General features: G+C 45.1%; 2 protein-coding genes across 6 annotated transcripts; one reads left to right on the forward strand and one right to left on the reverse strand.

The window, feature by feature from the left end:
* Positions 1–844: 844 nt before the first annotated feature.
* FAM217B (family with sequence similarity 217 member B) lies at positions 845–9,311 on the reverse strand. 5 transcript variants are annotated; one of them, XM_005489063.3, is made up of 5 exons: positions 9,177–9,311; positions 7,914–8,166; positions 6,684–6,789; positions 6,512–6,597; positions 845–6,130 (listed from the first exon to the last, which is right to left on the reverse strand). In XM_005489063.3, exons 2-5 carry the CDS (start codon positions 8,012–8,014, stop codon positions 4,654–4,656), a joined length of 1,770 nt encoding a protein of 589 aa, XP_005489120.2. In that variant the 5' UTR covers positions 8,015–8,166; positions 9,177–9,311; the 3' UTR covers positions 845–4,653. The 5 variants fall into 5 exon arrangements, with proteins under 5 accessions (XP_005489120.2, XP_014123967.2, XP_014123965.2 ...); XM_014268492.3 differs by having other exon boundaries at positions 7,919–8,166; positions 9,167–9,306; XM_014268490.3 differs by having other exon boundaries at positions 9,167–9,305.
* Positions 9,312–10,099: 788 nt separating this feature from the next.
* On the forward strand, positions 10,100–13,937 carry PPP1R3D (protein phosphatase 1 regulatory subunit 3D). The gene is made up of 2 exons (XM_074553391.1): positions 10,100–13,226; positions 13,276–13,937. The coding sequence occupies exon 1, from the start codon at positions 10,100–10,102 to the stop codon at positions 11,015–11,017; it is 918 nt and encodes a 305-aa protein (XP_074409492.1). The 3' UTR covers positions 11,018–13,226; positions 13,276–13,937.
* The last annotated feature ends 1,770 nt before the right edge of the window (positions 13,938–15,707 follow it).

Here is a 15,707-nt window from a genome sequence, read left to right on the forward strand (position 1 = left end):
AGTGTTCAAACAATCATCAGGCAATCCTCACTGCAAACAGAGATGGAGCAGGGGGAGTTTCTGGGCTCTAACTCTCCTTCCTCACAGGTGTCCCCATAATCTTCCAGAGTGCTTTGTAACACACTTTCTAAAGAAGGGAAGAAACAATGCAAGTACACACAAAAGCTCCTACTGCCCTTTGGCTGAAAACCCCAGACAAAAGCAGTTTAATTAGCAGATATGCCCTATTAGGTGTTAATTAGCAATTATGACCTTTGTTTTGGCAGTCATGCCTTGTTACCTGGAACACAAGTGAGTTGAGCTCACCCAACTGAGCTGATGCTGAATCTCAGAATCTGACAGTCCATTGCACGTCAGCTTCTCTTACCCAGGATCAAGTCCAGTTTACCAACTCCATTCCGGATTCTGGCCAAAATCCGGTCCGGGTTTTCCTTTTTGCCGGCTCCATTCCAGACTCCAACCATAATCTGGTCCGGGTTTTCCATTTTGCCGGCTCCATTCCGTACTTTGGCCGGAATCCAGTCCGGGTTTTTCCTTTTGTGAATCCGGTCCGGGTTTTCCCTTTAGCCACCTCCATTCCGGACTCCAGCCAGAATCTGGTCCGGGTTTTCCCTTTTTACCGACTCCATTCCAGACTCTGGCCAGAATCCAGTCCGGGATTTCCCGCACCCTGGATCCCGGATGGAAGTGCCCAAAGATGAAGGAAAATTCCGTATTTTTCTGCCTTTCCTTGGCCAGCAGGGGCCGGGATGTGCTGAGCCACCCCCTCCACCCGACAGCATTGAAATTGTCTCCAAGAAAATTCAGTGGTGCCATCCTGAGAAAGAAATACAACTCAGCAACAAACAGGGCAGTGTCTCACTTTTATTGTAGCAAATATACGGGACCTTTGAATGACAAGATCACTTTCCCAAGGAATTACTAGCAAAAATATCCACAAAAAGTTCAAATAAATAAGAATACATGAATATCAACATCAAAAGCTGGTCTGCAAATCCTCAGTTAATCAAGGTCAGTCCTTCCAGCATGGTCTGTTTATTTTTCAGATGAAAACCCACCAATGCAATGGGAGCAACAAAGGCTCAACACCTTTAAAATAAGGCAAAAAATAGTGCATTCTAGGCAATTTCATACTGTAGAAATTTGATGTATCAGCTCCAAAAAAGCACATACTGGCTGAAAAAAAACTGTCAAAATTCTCTCAGAATTCTAACAAGATCCTTTAAATAGCAAATACAAGGTCCAGGTGACCTGAAACAATGAATGAAACACAGAAAGGACACGAACAGTGACAGGATGAGGGCAGATCTCAGAGTCTGGAGTCAAACAGGACAGCTCAGCCCAGTGGAATCAGCACATCCCTCCCTCCCTGCAGCATTATCCTCCTGTATCCCACTGAAAACAAGGTGGGAAAATGACTGCCCTCAGCATGAGATGCAAGCAATGGAGAAAAAAGGAACATGGCAAGAGAAAAACAATATTGCTTTAAATATTAAATATTTCAATTTTAAAGGAAAACAGTTTATACATATTAGAGTGAAATTCTGTTTCTTCACATCTTCTAACAGGGTCATTTCACTGAAAATAACTGAGTTGTTCAAAGTTCATACTCATGCAACTTGGAGCAGAGTCTGGCTGTTTATTTGAAGTACAACCTGAGCATATTTGTTCTGTAGGTAATACTGCAGAACAATAAACCTTTACATTCTCTAGCAAAAAAAATAAATCACTCTGTTTAAATATCTCACATCACAGTTATCTGTTCTTCTTCAAGAAGCATCACCAGTGCTAGGCTTAGATCCACATGATCATATTGCTAAATTTTGTATTAAAAAGGCAGATAGCCACACAAACACGGTGCTGGGGAAGTATCTTAAGTTATTAATTTTAAACTGAATGTGTTTGATGGAATAAATTTTTCTGCTCTGTTCAGAAATGCTTCTAAAGACAATATCCAGCAATACAAAATGAAATAAATATAAAGCACAGTCCTCTTCATACAAGGAGCTCTTTTCATCTGTAGGCCCAGAACACAGTGAAGTTAAAACAGAGACAGGATAAACCCAGCCCTTGGAGGTCTGCTCAGCCAAGAGCTGTTTGTTGAGGCAAACACAGAATTTCTGTGTCTGTGTATGAACAAAGACAAGCATGTCAGAAGTACCAAATCAATGACAGAAATTAGGCTGGTGTGATTATCACGTGAGACAAACCTACTTGGCCAGATCCCAGTGCTGAACAAGTTTTCAGACTCCTTTAAAGTGCCACCACCACCTCCACCTGCTTCCCTTTTCAGTCTCCAACGACAGACTGGTGTCCATAAGATGACAAATATTACATTCTAACTTTCCTACCTCTGTGACAAAAGACTTTTCCCAGTGCCAATCACCTTTGCTCTGGTCACAGCTGGTTGAAATGGAGTTTATTTATTCTTAGAGAAGGGATCATGCAAAATGCGCCTGTATCTACATGCCTTCCTTACAACCCAGGAAAGCTTCAATTTAGAAAATTTAGCATCCAGCAATATTCAATGCTATAACAACATGCTAAATTATTTACTGGATCTAACAGATTTAAAAAAAAAAAAATTGGTATTCTGATTATTGCCTGGATCCTGCTCACCTCAGGTTTGGAGCTTGTAACAGTGAAGTAGAACAGTGCATTAAAATCCTGATTATTGGCAAAGCAGCTCTCCTGTTTTTCACTACTGCTCATGTGAATCAGGAACACTTGGCTAAGGCAGGCTCGCAGAATTTGGCCAGAGCTTGAAATATTACACTGGGTGCAGGAACCTTTCATCTAAAAAAGCTGAAATCCATGAGGCTGGACCAAAACAAAAGGGTGAAACAGCAACCCTGGGATGGGCTGGTCCTCTGCAGGTGCTGGTGTTCATCCCATCCTGAGTGCCACCACCTCTGACACAGCCACCTCCTGCTCCTCGAGCATCTCAGAGTCAGTTCCACTTGAATTGCATAGAGCTCAATGTACATGCAACTACAGCTCATATTAAGTGTAACTTTACAAATACTGATGCTGGACATGTAATACTGTCTATTACATTCATTTCCTTTACCAATTCAAAATTTCACATTTGGTCTCCAGTAGACTAGGAAAAAAAACCACTAAAAATATTTCTTAGGCTATTCCTGAGCAATGTTTTTATGTACTGTAAAATACTCTATTACTACATTTCTTAATATTCTCACTTTTCAAACTACATATAAATTCATGCTTTGAAATTTTACAAAGCTGAAGATCTGGTAGGCACAATGAAAGATAGAAACAGCTAAGCATCTTAAAACCAAGATGAGCTCACAAAGAAGTGCAATTTAGCTATATACATAATGTACTCTTTAGTATTTGCTACTTTTTCATTTTCTATGACAATGTGAAGGATCCTCTTGCAGAATCTGGTCCATCAGAGCTCAGCTCACTTCTCATGAAGATTGGGACTGGTGACTGAGGAAAATACCTCACCAGGATTTGAAAGTAAAAAACATTCTTTAGAATTTCATCTTAACAAGATCCTGTCCCCATCTCCCGTGATTGATTTGAAATTCTAATAGATCAAGTGACACCTGAATATTCTCAGAACTGTCCTTTGTATTCTCCTGTGTCTTACAGACACAAGAGAAGACAGAAGGCCCAAGAACAGGATCCAATCCTGGTTGTACAATTTCCTTCTGCAGGACATTTCCCCATCTCATCTACCTCAGCCTTAAGAAGCCAAGCTAGACTGGACCACAGGATAAATAAGAGTCATCTCAGATGACTAAAAATAGGTATCTTCTGTATCAAAATATATCTTTACTTGAACTTACAACACCCTTTAAATTCTTCCCTTAATAGTCTGTTTCTTATGTTTTGAGGGGCCACCAGGTCTGAAAACCAGGCCACAGTCTCTGCTAAAAGCCTTAGTTTTCATGACTCAAATATATCCATGTGCAATTTGAAATCTGGTCATTTCCCCTAAATGACAAAAAGCATCAAGGCCTACAAAATGAACTTCCAGGAAAGCTGTCTGTAAACACAGTGAAGATCCCAGGGTATAAAAATACACATTCCATTTTCTTAATCTGTCATTATTGATGCTGTCTGGTCCCTAATACTTTATCTTAAAAAGAATTCTTTCTGCATTAAAATATTTCAAAACATTATCTCCATTCTTCTTCTCAAAAAAAATAAAACCTATTTCATCCAAAAAATCCAATTCATCATCTTCTGTGAAGAATTAGAGTTGACTTTGCATAGATAACAGGCTCCATTATTTTATAAAAACACCAAAATCAAACCTGTCTTACAAAAAGCACACCTGGGCAAGGAGAAAGAGCATTGACCCTATTCCCTCACACCCAGCAGGGTAAATACAAGGAACACTCAGTGGTGCAGACAGAACGTTCTACACTTCTCTAAACTTCACACTGTGCTATTGTTATCTCACTGAGCAATTATCAATATTTTTGAGGAAAGACCAATGGAAGACATTTGCCTTCAGAGAAAACATTTCCTGCTGGCTTAAGATCAAATCTATAGAAATGAACAGTGCTGACTCAGAGCCATGTGCCAGGAACATTTTTCTCAAGATCTTCCTATGAAGGAAAAAAAGATTCTTCTGCACTGGCCAGATGCTTTCTAGCAGTCAAGAAGCATCAACATTCACTGAAATTTGCGTGGTGCTTGCTTTGTGCCATTTGTTTTTATTTTCCTGTCCACTGTTGGTTTTTTAGGAGGAACATAATTGCTGGCATTGCCATTTTTCTTTGGATTTGCGCACACGTGTGTTTTTAAGCCTTTGATGGGAGCAGCTGCACCGTGGAATGCTGGGGTTTGCTTAGGGGGTCTGATGTTCCCAACACTTTGGATTTTAGAGCTGCTCTCGGGGGGCTGCAGACTGAGAAGCTGCTGCTGCTGCTTTGGAGCTGGTTTCTTCCTCAGGTCACTCCTTCCATCCCCAGTTTGCCTCTGCGGAGCTGCTGCAGCCCCCGTTCTCTCAGGAGCCCTCAGGGCCCGCGCCGGGCGAGTGTCAGAGCCGGGCTGTGCCCTGTGACCCACACAGCCCCTGGGCAGCCTGGCAGCCCCTTCCGGGGGCACGGCCTGCCTGGGGGGCACAGGGCTGAGCAAGGCTTTGCCTTTCCCGGGGCTCCTGAGGGCACGGCTGGGCCCGGGGGCGGTCTGGGGCCGCGCTTTGGTGGCCCTGCCCCTCTCGCCCTGCACCGTCTGCATCTGCAGCCACTCCAGCTGCAGCAGCCGCTCCAGGTACTTCTCCAGGGCCCCCGAGGGCTTGGGCCGGAATTCGGCTTTCCCTTCCACGTGGGCAAAGGTGGCCAGCTGCTTCAGGTCCCACGAGTTGAAAGGAGGGGGCAGGAAGTCGGGGTAGTAATATTCGGATTCTTTAAATCCCATTTCAGGGATGTGCTCCAAACAAAGCGGGTCGATTTCTTCAGCTCTGAGGATGAGTTCTGGTGGTGTGCAGGGAGAGGGGGGAATGGGAATCCTTTCTGAGTCAGAGAGGTCACTGGCACTATCATCTTCAGCATCTTCTTTAATAATTTGCACCGATTCAAAATCGAGAAACATTTCACCAACAGATGCTTCTTGCCATTTTGAAGAGCCTGGGCTGGCTCCAGCAATGTATTCTTCGTGATTCCTCCCCAACTGTTCTTTTCTACTGCAATAAAAATGCTGAACTGGGACATCCTTAGCCCTACAGAAGTTTTCTTGTGTGCTGCCCTTTGTGCCAGGGGGGATCCTGTGCAGGAAGGATTCGCTTTGATTTCTTTCTGGGGGACTCCTGTGCAGGAAGGATTCGTTTTGCCTTCTTTCTGGAGGACTCCTGTGCAGGAAATATTCGTTTTGCCTCCTTTCTGGGGGACTCCTGTGCAGGAAGGATTCGTTTTGCCTCCTTTCTGGAGGACTCCTGTGCAGGAAGGATTCATTTTTTGTTCTTTCTGGAGGACTCCTATGCAGGAAATATTCATTTTGCCTCCTTTCTGGAGGACTCCTATGCAGGAAGGATTCATTTTTCATTCTTTCTGGAGGACTCCTGTGCAGGAAATATTCATTTTGCCTCCTTTCTGGGGGGCTCCTCTTTGGTCCTTGTGCACTGTGCAGTGAGCTGCAAACACTGGGGATCCTAAAGGAAAAGGAAGTTCATGTCCTGTTAGAATGGTCACTGCCTTTGAGCAGCAGCTTACAAAGGTCTTGCCACCCTTCAAGGATGGCGATCTGTCTCCATGACTGAAGCTAAAACTGGCACAGAAAGTTGGTAATGAGGCAAAATCAATAATTGCTAGCAGAGGTAACACTGCCTACTACTGATTTGTTGGGATTTTTTATGGTTTTTCCTCAGAACTCACTAAGCAGGATAGCAAGTTTCCATTTTGATAACTTAAATTTGTTGTTCTCATAAATTATGAACTCTAAGCCAAATGCAGCTCCAATTTCATCACAAGCATTTTGTCCACCAGTTTGAAATGACTACAAATTAAATAGATAATCTGAACATAAAATTTACCTTTTTGACTGGTTATTGCCATCCAGCTGGTTCCTTCCCTTCTTATAAACATTTGCTTGGTGACCATCTTGAGTGTCGTGGGAAATCTGAAGGGATATGAAAGTTTGTGATGTTATTGAGAAGATGACTTAGAGTAGGTACCATTTTCATGTTAGAAAAGGGGATTATTTACCTTTTCAATGGCACTTGATACATTTTTGCCTAATCTTCCAGGAGGAGATTTCGCATAAGAAATTGGTTTATTTAGTCCTTTGGTGCTTGGATGGCTTTTTCCATTACTGTAACCACAAAGGATTAAACAGAATATCAGATATAAATAGCAGCATATATGAGTGTCAGAATGGAAGTACAATGAATACTTGAGAGTATAACTGAGTTTAAAAAAGGGCTGATTGTCATTCTTAAAGTTCATCAGGACTATGCCACTATGGCAACTTTTTATACTACAAATGCACTGCTGTATTTTTAGTATTATTAATACAAAAGTGAATCATTCCATCAGATGATATAATAATAGAATGTAGCCCTTATATAGAATCCTCTGTCAGTGGATCCCAAAGCTTCTTTGGACATAATAAATATTACAGATATTTAACTACTGATTTTTATAGTACCTGGTAGGTGCTCCAATTGCAATTTAGTAGAATTAATTACAAAGTACAATATGAAGCCAAATCTTGCTTGTCTTCCCCATTTGCACATTCTCAACAAAATTTAAAGGATTATTCCTTTGAAGATAAGGAGTGGAAGTGAAAAGGGAGCATAAGGTCTCTTCTGGTATCAATACAAACTATTTCACAATGAAGGCATAAGAAAATTCCTTATTTCATATTATAATAGGCTTGTGAAAATATTATTAAGAGAAAAAATCTCATATGAAAGCAAAAGGAATGGCATTACTGATCTGGGCAGCTTAGAACTAAAAAATTGTTCCTTAATTAAACGAGATAAATTTCTGTGTAAAAACAGAATAAATAAATCAGCATATTCTGTACGAATAAGAACAGTGTTTGCTCTAGAAACAAGAAGCATTACTGATTTCCAAAATATTATTTCAGAGCAGGAATAATCACACTGTGCCCTTCTATCTAATCTAGCCTTACTGCAGTTCAGTTAATTTGCCAGGCTGTACATCTTGTTCTCAGATTTATGTCAGTATAGTCACATTTTGTTTTAAAAACACATGATTTCACAAATTCAAGAGTTTATTAAAGTATGAATCTACGTCCTGTGCCTCAGCATTGCTGCAGTCACCTCTGTGACCTTGTGACCTGCACAATCATTTCTGTCCCTGGGACCAGGGGAGATGGAGGCAGTGGGAACAGGACAGCCAGGCACTTATTAACTAAACCCAGCATGTTGACATTCCAGTAACTATAAAAAAAAGCTATAATTTCCTTACTTTACCATTCCTTTGTGGTTTTCATTGGTGTGGCTGTGGTTTTCCCTCAGCTGCGTCTCTCTGTGCAGTAATAAGGGATATTCCTGAATGCCTGGTCCCATTATTCCTCTTTCCGAAGGGAATCTGCACCTTTACTGTTACATAATCTTCAAGCGGCTCCAGTCTTTTGGCTTTGCAAGACACAATCTATCCAATGCAGACATCCCCACGTCCCGGAGATGCTGGCGACAAACAAAATCCTCCCGATGCGATTCTATTTTTAAAGCAGGAAGATAAACATAATCAGCCACCAAACTGGACAGGAAAACAGTCCCCTCCCCCAGCGCTCGCTCACTGGGAAGCAGCATCGTTCAATTTACAATTCCCAAAATAAAGAATACCTGGGGTACGGCCGTGCTCCCAGAGGTGCCGGGCAGTGTCATGTGCTCATCCCCATCCCCGCTCAGCCTGCGCAGCTCCGGGCACAGCGCCGGGGGTGGGAGTTCCTGCTCCAGGGGATGGGGAGCAGATCCCGACCCTGCTGCCGTGCGAGCTGAGCGGCCCTTCTGTGTCACAAAATGCGCTCTTCCGATATGCATATATGCAAATTTTGTAACCAATACTTCATCGTTTTCTTTTTCCAAAACAAATGTCTCATCCGCTCCTACTAAAAATACACAGAGCAGGAGTATTTTTAGTATATTTAGCAGGAGCATCCATTGGGTTTTTTTACTTCAGAGGAACTGCATTCCCGTACCAAGGAGCTGCACAGTTCCAGGGGTTCACAATGGTCTGCAAATGTGACAGGTGACAAGCAGCTCTCCTGAGGCACCTTTACTTCTATTGCAGTGCTGTTTATGTATTTACAGTCATATTAATGTCCGTATCTACTGACACTTGATCGCGTCCTATCCCTCAAACGCCTCCCCGCATCCTGTCCCAGCCGCGCTCAGCAGAGCCGAGCCCCGGAGCGCCGCAGTCCCGCACCGGACGGGGCAGAGCAGCGGCCGCAGGGGCCAGCGCCGGCCGGGCAGTGCCGGGACGGTGGCAGGGCCCGGGATGGTGGCAGGGCCCGGGATGGCGGCAGGCTATGGCAGGCAGTGCCCGCGGTGGATGGCAGCAGTGCCAGCAGGCGCAGACTGTGCCCGCAGCGCCCGCCGAGCCGGGCCCGCTCCGCTCCCTCCCGCCGCCGCTGTCACCGCGCTCCGCAAGGGCCGCTCCTTCACTGAGGGGCCGCCCCGCATTCCCCGGCGCTCCCCGCCCCGGCCCGGTACCTGCCCTTACTGCGCGTCCGTCGCCAGCGGTAGCGGCAGCGCCGCCCGAGCGCAGAGCGCGGGGGCCGGGCCGGGCCGGGCCGGGCGGGGCCGGGCGGAGCCGGGGGAGCGGCGCCTGCGCTGCGGGTGCGGAGCGGAGCGGCCGCGGTGTCCGGCGGGGGCCCGGAGCTGCTCCCGCGCTCGGGCTGCAGCGGGGGCCGCGCCGCCCATGGGCGCTGTGGCGGCCCCGAACGCGGATCCGTCCCCCGGCAGCCGCGACACCGAGCCTGGCGCCGCGGCCGCGCCCGACAGCTCTCGCCCGCCTTCCAGCCTCTGCAGCAGCCCCGGCTCCCTCCTGCCCGACAGCCTCCAAGCCTTCCCCGGCCTCGACTCGCCCAGCATCCAGTGTGACAGCCTGGAGTGTGCCCCCTGCCTGTGCTGCTGCTGCCGCCGGAGCGCGGGCTCGGCCGCAGGCAGCCAGGACAGCCTGCAGGCCCCTCTCGCCCGCTGCTCCGGTACCCGGTGCTTCGGGGCGCACCGCGCCTCCAGCGACCTCTCCGACAGCCTGGAGTCCTTCATGCAGCACGACAGCCTCCAGTCGCTCTCCAGCCTGGCTGTCAGCTCCTCCAGTATCAGCGGTGATAGCCTTGAATCCCTTTCCAGCCTGAGCCTGGGGGCCACCAGCCAGCACAGCGATCTGGAGTTCATCGGGCAGTGAGTGAGTCTGCCTCCAGCTTCCCGCACAGCGCCTTAGTGCTGGCTGGCTCTCCGCCAGCTGCCCTGAGACCTGCCACGCTTCGTTCGAAGGTGACATTGTTCCAGGTGATCCTTGCTGTATCCAGTGCAATAACCTCAGACCTTACTGTGGCTGCCATTCCCAAATTAAGTGCTTCAGAGGGGTAGGGCTCATTATTACCTGCAGTGTTAACGCTGGTTTTTTGTCACCAGTTAAGAATGGAAGTGCGTGGTCCTCGAAGGAATCCCAGCTACCTCTCAGATCTCTATGAGAACATGTTAAAGGCTGAAGGAGCAGTGGCACAGAGGCAGCAGCTGCCACCAGCAGTCCATACAAGTAGCAGCAAGACTTTTCGGAGCAGTGCCCCAGCCAAGGAGAGCCCCCAGGCAAATAACCATGCGGGCAGCACCTCCTCCAGCTGTGACCCTGCCCTGCGGCCCATCATGCGTCGCCGGGCCAGGTCCCTGCCGACCTCACCCGAGAAGAGGAAGAGAGCAGCAGTGCAGTGCCAGGAGCCCGGCTGCCGCATGAACAGGGTCAGGTTTGCTGATGCTTTAGGCTTGGAGCTCACTGAAGTGAAAGTCTTCCAGAGTGGGGAGGATCCATCCATCCCTTTGCACGTCCTTTCCAGGCTCTCCATAAACTCAGACCTCTGGTACAGCAGCTTGAACTTGGAGTTTACAATGCAATGCTTGGTCCCTGACTTTGAGCAGCCTGCAGACTGTCTGGATTTCTCATCCCGACTGCAGGAGCAGCAGGTGTGTCTGGAACGGGTGAGCAGCTCGGATCTGGGGCTCAGTGGCACCATCCAGGTTCGGAATGTCGCTTTTGAGAAGCAGGTGTCCGTGCGCTACACCTTCAACCAGTGGGAGAGCATCCATGAGGTGTGTGCTCATTGGAACCACAGCATCCCGGAGGAAAACGGGCAGGATCAGGTCGATGTGTTTACTTTCTTCCTTCCTGTGCCTCCTTTCCTCCTTCAGCTCAGCACTCTTGTCCAGTTTGCAGTAAGGTACCAAGTCAACGGCCAGGAGTACTGGGATAACAACAGAGGCAAGAACTACACCCTGAGGTGCCGGACTCACCCCCTGAAGCTGCCCAGGGAGTGTGAGGAGAGCTGGATCCACTTCATCTGAGCCCAGGGAGCAGTGCTGAGCAGCGTGTCAGTGCTCTGGTGGCACTCTGTGCCTTGGCATGGCGCTCTGCTCCTATGGCAACAGCCTTCTTTTTGAAACCTGCCAAACCTGGCCGAGTGTCCCAGCGCTGGGAGGCAGCCAGTGGCCTGCACAAGCTGCCCTGAACCTCTGGGAAAGTTAAAAGGCCAGAATCTGTAGTGAGATACCATCATAGAAAAGCCATGTGGGTTTTTTGGGTGCATGAGTCATTGCAGAATGGTTTCCAGGAATGCTCTGAGGCTACCAGAGAGCAAAACAACACATTTCTTGTTGCTAGTGATACTCTTAGTTGCATAGAATGTTTCTAACTGATCTCTCTTATTGTTTTCTACTGTTTGTTTTCTAAGTGGACAGTGTGGCTTAACTGGTTTTGTTTCTAATTTTGTTTATATTACTTCACCAAGTCAGGGCACTATTCCATTTATGCATAATTTGGATGACAGACACTGTAGGGAGTACTTGTATTTATATAACTATGTTATTAAGGCTGTAGTCACGTTAAATATTTCCATTAGTATCTGAATTGGAAATTCAATGCTATTATGAGCAAAACATACATGAAAATGTATCAGCCCCTCTGTTTCCCTTGGGAAAAAAAACTAAAGGTGCCTTTTCCTATCTCCTCCTTGCAGCAGGAGTGATTGTTACCAAAGTGTGTGTAAGGCACATCTACATGGGGAAATTCTCATCTTTGTCAAGTGATGCCCAAGTCGGTTTTTCTCAAGGTGGTGGTTCAGGAATTGTCTTTTTCTGGTGCACCCGCTTTTACTGAGGGAAACAAGACCAATATTGGACTTGTGTTGCAAATGCAGTTTGAAGGTCTCAAAGCACTGTATGAATGCTCGTTATTTTATCACTGTTCCTGGTAAAGTTATAGATCAGGAAATTGATATGATATAAATAAATACATATAAGGAAAAGAAATAGTACAGGGAGCAGGGTACAGAGGCCTGGAATAGAATTCCAGAACCCTGAATCACAGTTGTTCCCCAGTGTTCCAGAACTACTGCAGAAGCAGCTTTGACTTCTTTATTTAACTGCTTCCATTGTAAAACAGTTGAACTCCCAGGACTGCAGCCTTGCAACACAAGCAGGAACTTGAAAGCACTTAATTACACAGACCCATAAACAGAATCCCTTCTGCAGCAGGGAGAGCACAGGAACACTTAGACCACCTTCCTGTGCTTCTTGTTTTATTATTTTAATTCTGTGGTTTAAGTTTTGCCACAGGCTTAAATTTATGAAGTAAAAGTTTGTCCATAATTGTTCCCATACATAATCATTACTGCATGGAAAGTTTAGCTTTATTTGTGTAACACAGACCTTCAGAGCTGGCTGGCTGGAGGTATTAGAAGAGCTGTGGTTTAGAACTGTGCTATGAAAATCAGGCCACTTACTTGGGCATCTTATTTTGGATTGGTGCTTATTTATCAAAATCACAAGTTGCTTGTAAAATCACAGTTGTAAGCAACCCATGGCCAGTTATATATTAGTCTGAAAAGTCTGCTGAGTAATTCTGGAAGGGCAGAAACCCCAAGAAAATTAATTTGTGTGGCAACTTAATGCTGCTTCTTTGTTGTGATACCCATTTAGCCAAGCTGGGTTTTCAAGTGAGGAAGCTACCTCATTCCACTGGTGTTTGACTTTCAGAGGAGCCAAAGTCAGGAATGAGGATTCTGTGAGCTGCTGAGCACCATTTGCAGGGTGCTCAGAAAGCTCAGTCCTATCTGAACATGAAAACACATGCACAGAAATGTTCAGGTATTGTTCCCCCCTTTTTTTCCTTCTCACATTACTGAGAAGTGTTCTTCCACCAGCAAGCACAGCACACCATAAAATCCCCTCTCTTACCAGCCACCAGTTCACAGAGGGTGCTGCTGGAGCTCAGAGCAATACTTGCTTTCGTGCCAGAAGGATGTTGCTGTCTCCTGGGACAGACTGTCATGTGCTAGCAAATGTCAGAGCTGAGTGTTCCCTTGGCCAGGGCAGATTTTGTGAAGCTGAGGCTGTCACGAGAAGGGTTCATGCCAGATGTAGCACAGTGTGAGAGGGGTGGAGAAATGAATGTCTCAGCAGTCTCAGTTGGGCTTCTATTGTCTTCCTTCCACAACCTCTCAGGGTTTTGGCATGTGCAAGGTCTTGAATACTAAATACTGAAGCATTACTCCAGGTTTCCTTTGGCTCTGTGCTGAATACTAAATACTGAAGCATTACTCCAGGTTTCCTTTGGCTCTGTGCTGTCTGCACTGCTGGGGAAGGGCTGACAGTGCAGTCCTGGCACTGCTGGCTCAGTGGAGCTGAGAGCCATCTCCGGGTTAAGCTGCTAAAGCTTCACACCAGTACTGACACCTGTCACAGCAGAGCTGATATTTGCACTTAGGTTTTATTGCCACACTCAGTAATGAACATCAAATGGCTTCTGGTTGACAAAAATGGGATTAAGCCATTTAGTGCTCATATGCACCTGTTGTGAAGGTAAACTTACAGCACATTTTTATCTTCTCAGGACAACCTGACTGCTTGCACTGTGTTCAAATTGAGAACTTCCCTTATAATGAGGATTTTGTAAAAGTGAATTCTTCACAAGGGTTATCAACATATAATGCACTTTTAAAAACATGTATTTATTATTGTCATACAGTAAATGAATGTCGTGTAGTCCACAGTTTCAAGGTTCTTCCAAGCATGTTTTTTAAAGAAACATGAAATCCATGTAAATAAAAAGGGGTTGTACATTACACAGTATATCAATGAAGCACATATGCTGGACAAAAGGGCCAGCTGTTGTAAAATTGCAAAGTGCTTAATTAATTTCAAAAAGCAATAATAAAACTATGCCTATTGTAATACAGAAGATTGAAATAAAAGCTTTTCACAATTTTCTGTTGTTTCTGTCAATGGTAGTCCTGTCAAGAAAGCTCATGAAGAAACTTAATTTTGAATTGCCACTTAAAAGAGTAACATACTCTGGAAAGTGAGGTGGGTTTGAGTGGCTAAACAATGAACAGCACTTGATACAGTGATCATTGTATGTATCTCACAGATTATTGGGCTGCCACTTCCTGCGTGGAACCTGTTGTACTTTCACCTTAGAATTCTGTGCCTGCAGCACCTGCAGGATTGAGATCCAATTTTGGAAAAAGGCTTGCTGCTATTTAATTCTAATACAGCTTCATGCAAGAAAAGAAGGGGGGTTTCCTTTAACTGCACTTTCCAAATCCATGCTAGACTTTACTTAACACATTCATTTCTGGGCCTCACAATTGTGTTATTATTTGTTCTATTTATTTTCTTTCGGTTCTCCTTGCTGCAGCCTTTCCTCCCACACAGTTTCCCCTGACAGGTTTCATGAAAATCTACCTGTGCCATGGTTAGGAGTGTCCCTATGCAGGGCCTCATTTATCCTCCATGGGAAATGCAGCTCCACTGGGGTCAGTCTTGATAGGGCTGAGGACTGGAATTATCTGTTGCCAGGTTTCTCCTAAAGCAAAATGAAGACATTTAACTAGCAGACATAATTAATAAAAATATACATTACCAGTTACTTTTTAATCAGTACTAATTATAGCAAATTAGTTTAAATACATGGGCATGTCTGTATTAAGTTGCTCAAAAATGTGAGAGTATTTAAGAAAATGATCATTTTTTTCTGCAAACATCCAACTATCAAATTTGTCTGATAGGTTGCTGGTGCTACTTTTAATATAGGTGATATTTTTACACAATTTCAAATTCATAGTTTATTTGTAAATTAAATTGCAATTTGTAATCAGACTAATATGCATGTATAGTCAGTAACTACAGCCCTTAATGTGGTGTATCATCAGTGCTCAGCTGTACTTTACAGCTGGTAAAGACCTAGAACTGCAGTGAATGATTATTCATTTGGCAACAGGAGTGTAACATTAGTAATGACTTCTTTCCCAACTTCTCTCTCCCTGTGATCTCAGATCTGCAAGTATTTCATTTGACACTTGATATTCAAACTCTTGGTATCAACACTTCTGACCCTTCACACACAACAGCAGCTGTGCCAAAGATTGAAAACATCATGGCCAGCACAATGCCTTCCTTTAACTGTAATACGGATAAATATTTCTGCTACTGTAGTGAATGAGTCCCTGTAAATAGTGCTACCCTACCCTAAGGAGTTTTTCCATTTTTTCTGGTGTTTTCACATGTGTCTGAAATGTGGCCAAGTAATTTCCCTGTTGGTTCTGGTCTGTTTAATGCATAACTCGATGAAACTTCTCTCTGACTTCCCTTCTGCTAAACCAAACAAAACAGACTAATGTTACAGAATGAGAAATGAGCTGAAGTAATCTCAGTGTGGATTGCAGGAAGGAAAGTGTGTGATCCACTTCTGGACTGTCTCACTTCTCTTTGCTATAGAATGAGTAAGGCTGGACAGGCTCAGCCTTGGTGTTTGCTCATGGTAAGGGAAACTGACTTCAAACAGGCTTTGATTATTTCGGTTTCATGTGGTGAAAGCACAATGCAGGATTCTGTTTTCATAGAAAACTTCTGATACCCCAAGTTTTATCCTTGGGAGGTTTCTCAGTAAAGCTTTTTTACAAATCTGCTTCAGCACTGCTCACTCTCAGCTCCTCAGCGCAGATACTCCACTTCTCACACCACCTGTCATTTTCTT

The sequence above is a fragment of the Zonotrichia albicollis genome, chromosome 17, assembly GCF_047830755.1.
Source record: "Zonotrichia albicollis isolate bZonAlb1 chromosome 17, bZonAlb1.hap1, whole genome shotgun sequence".
NCBI classification, from domain to species: domain Eukaryota; kingdom Metazoa; phylum Chordata; class Aves; order Passeriformes; family Passerellidae; genus Zonotrichia; species Zonotrichia albicollis.

Bases quoted from the DNA above. Each gene is read 5' to 3' on its own strand.
- FAM217B (XM_005489063.3), bottom strand. From the start codon at position 8,014: ATGGGACCAGGCATTCAGGAATATCCCTTATTACTGCACAGAGAGACG. The intron at 6,790-7,913 runs GTAAGGAAATTA...TTGTGGTTACAG, and splicing joins AACCACAAAGGAATGGTAAA to TAATGGAAAAAGCCATCCAA. The intron at 6,598-6,683 runs GTAAATAATCCC...ATATCCCTTCAG, and splicing joins TATCAAGTGCCATTGAAAAG to ATTTCCCACGACACTCAAGA.
- PPP1R3D (XM_074553391.1), top strand. From the start codon at position 10,100: ATGGAAGTGCGTGGTCCTCGAAGGAATCCCAGCTACCTCTCAGATCTC.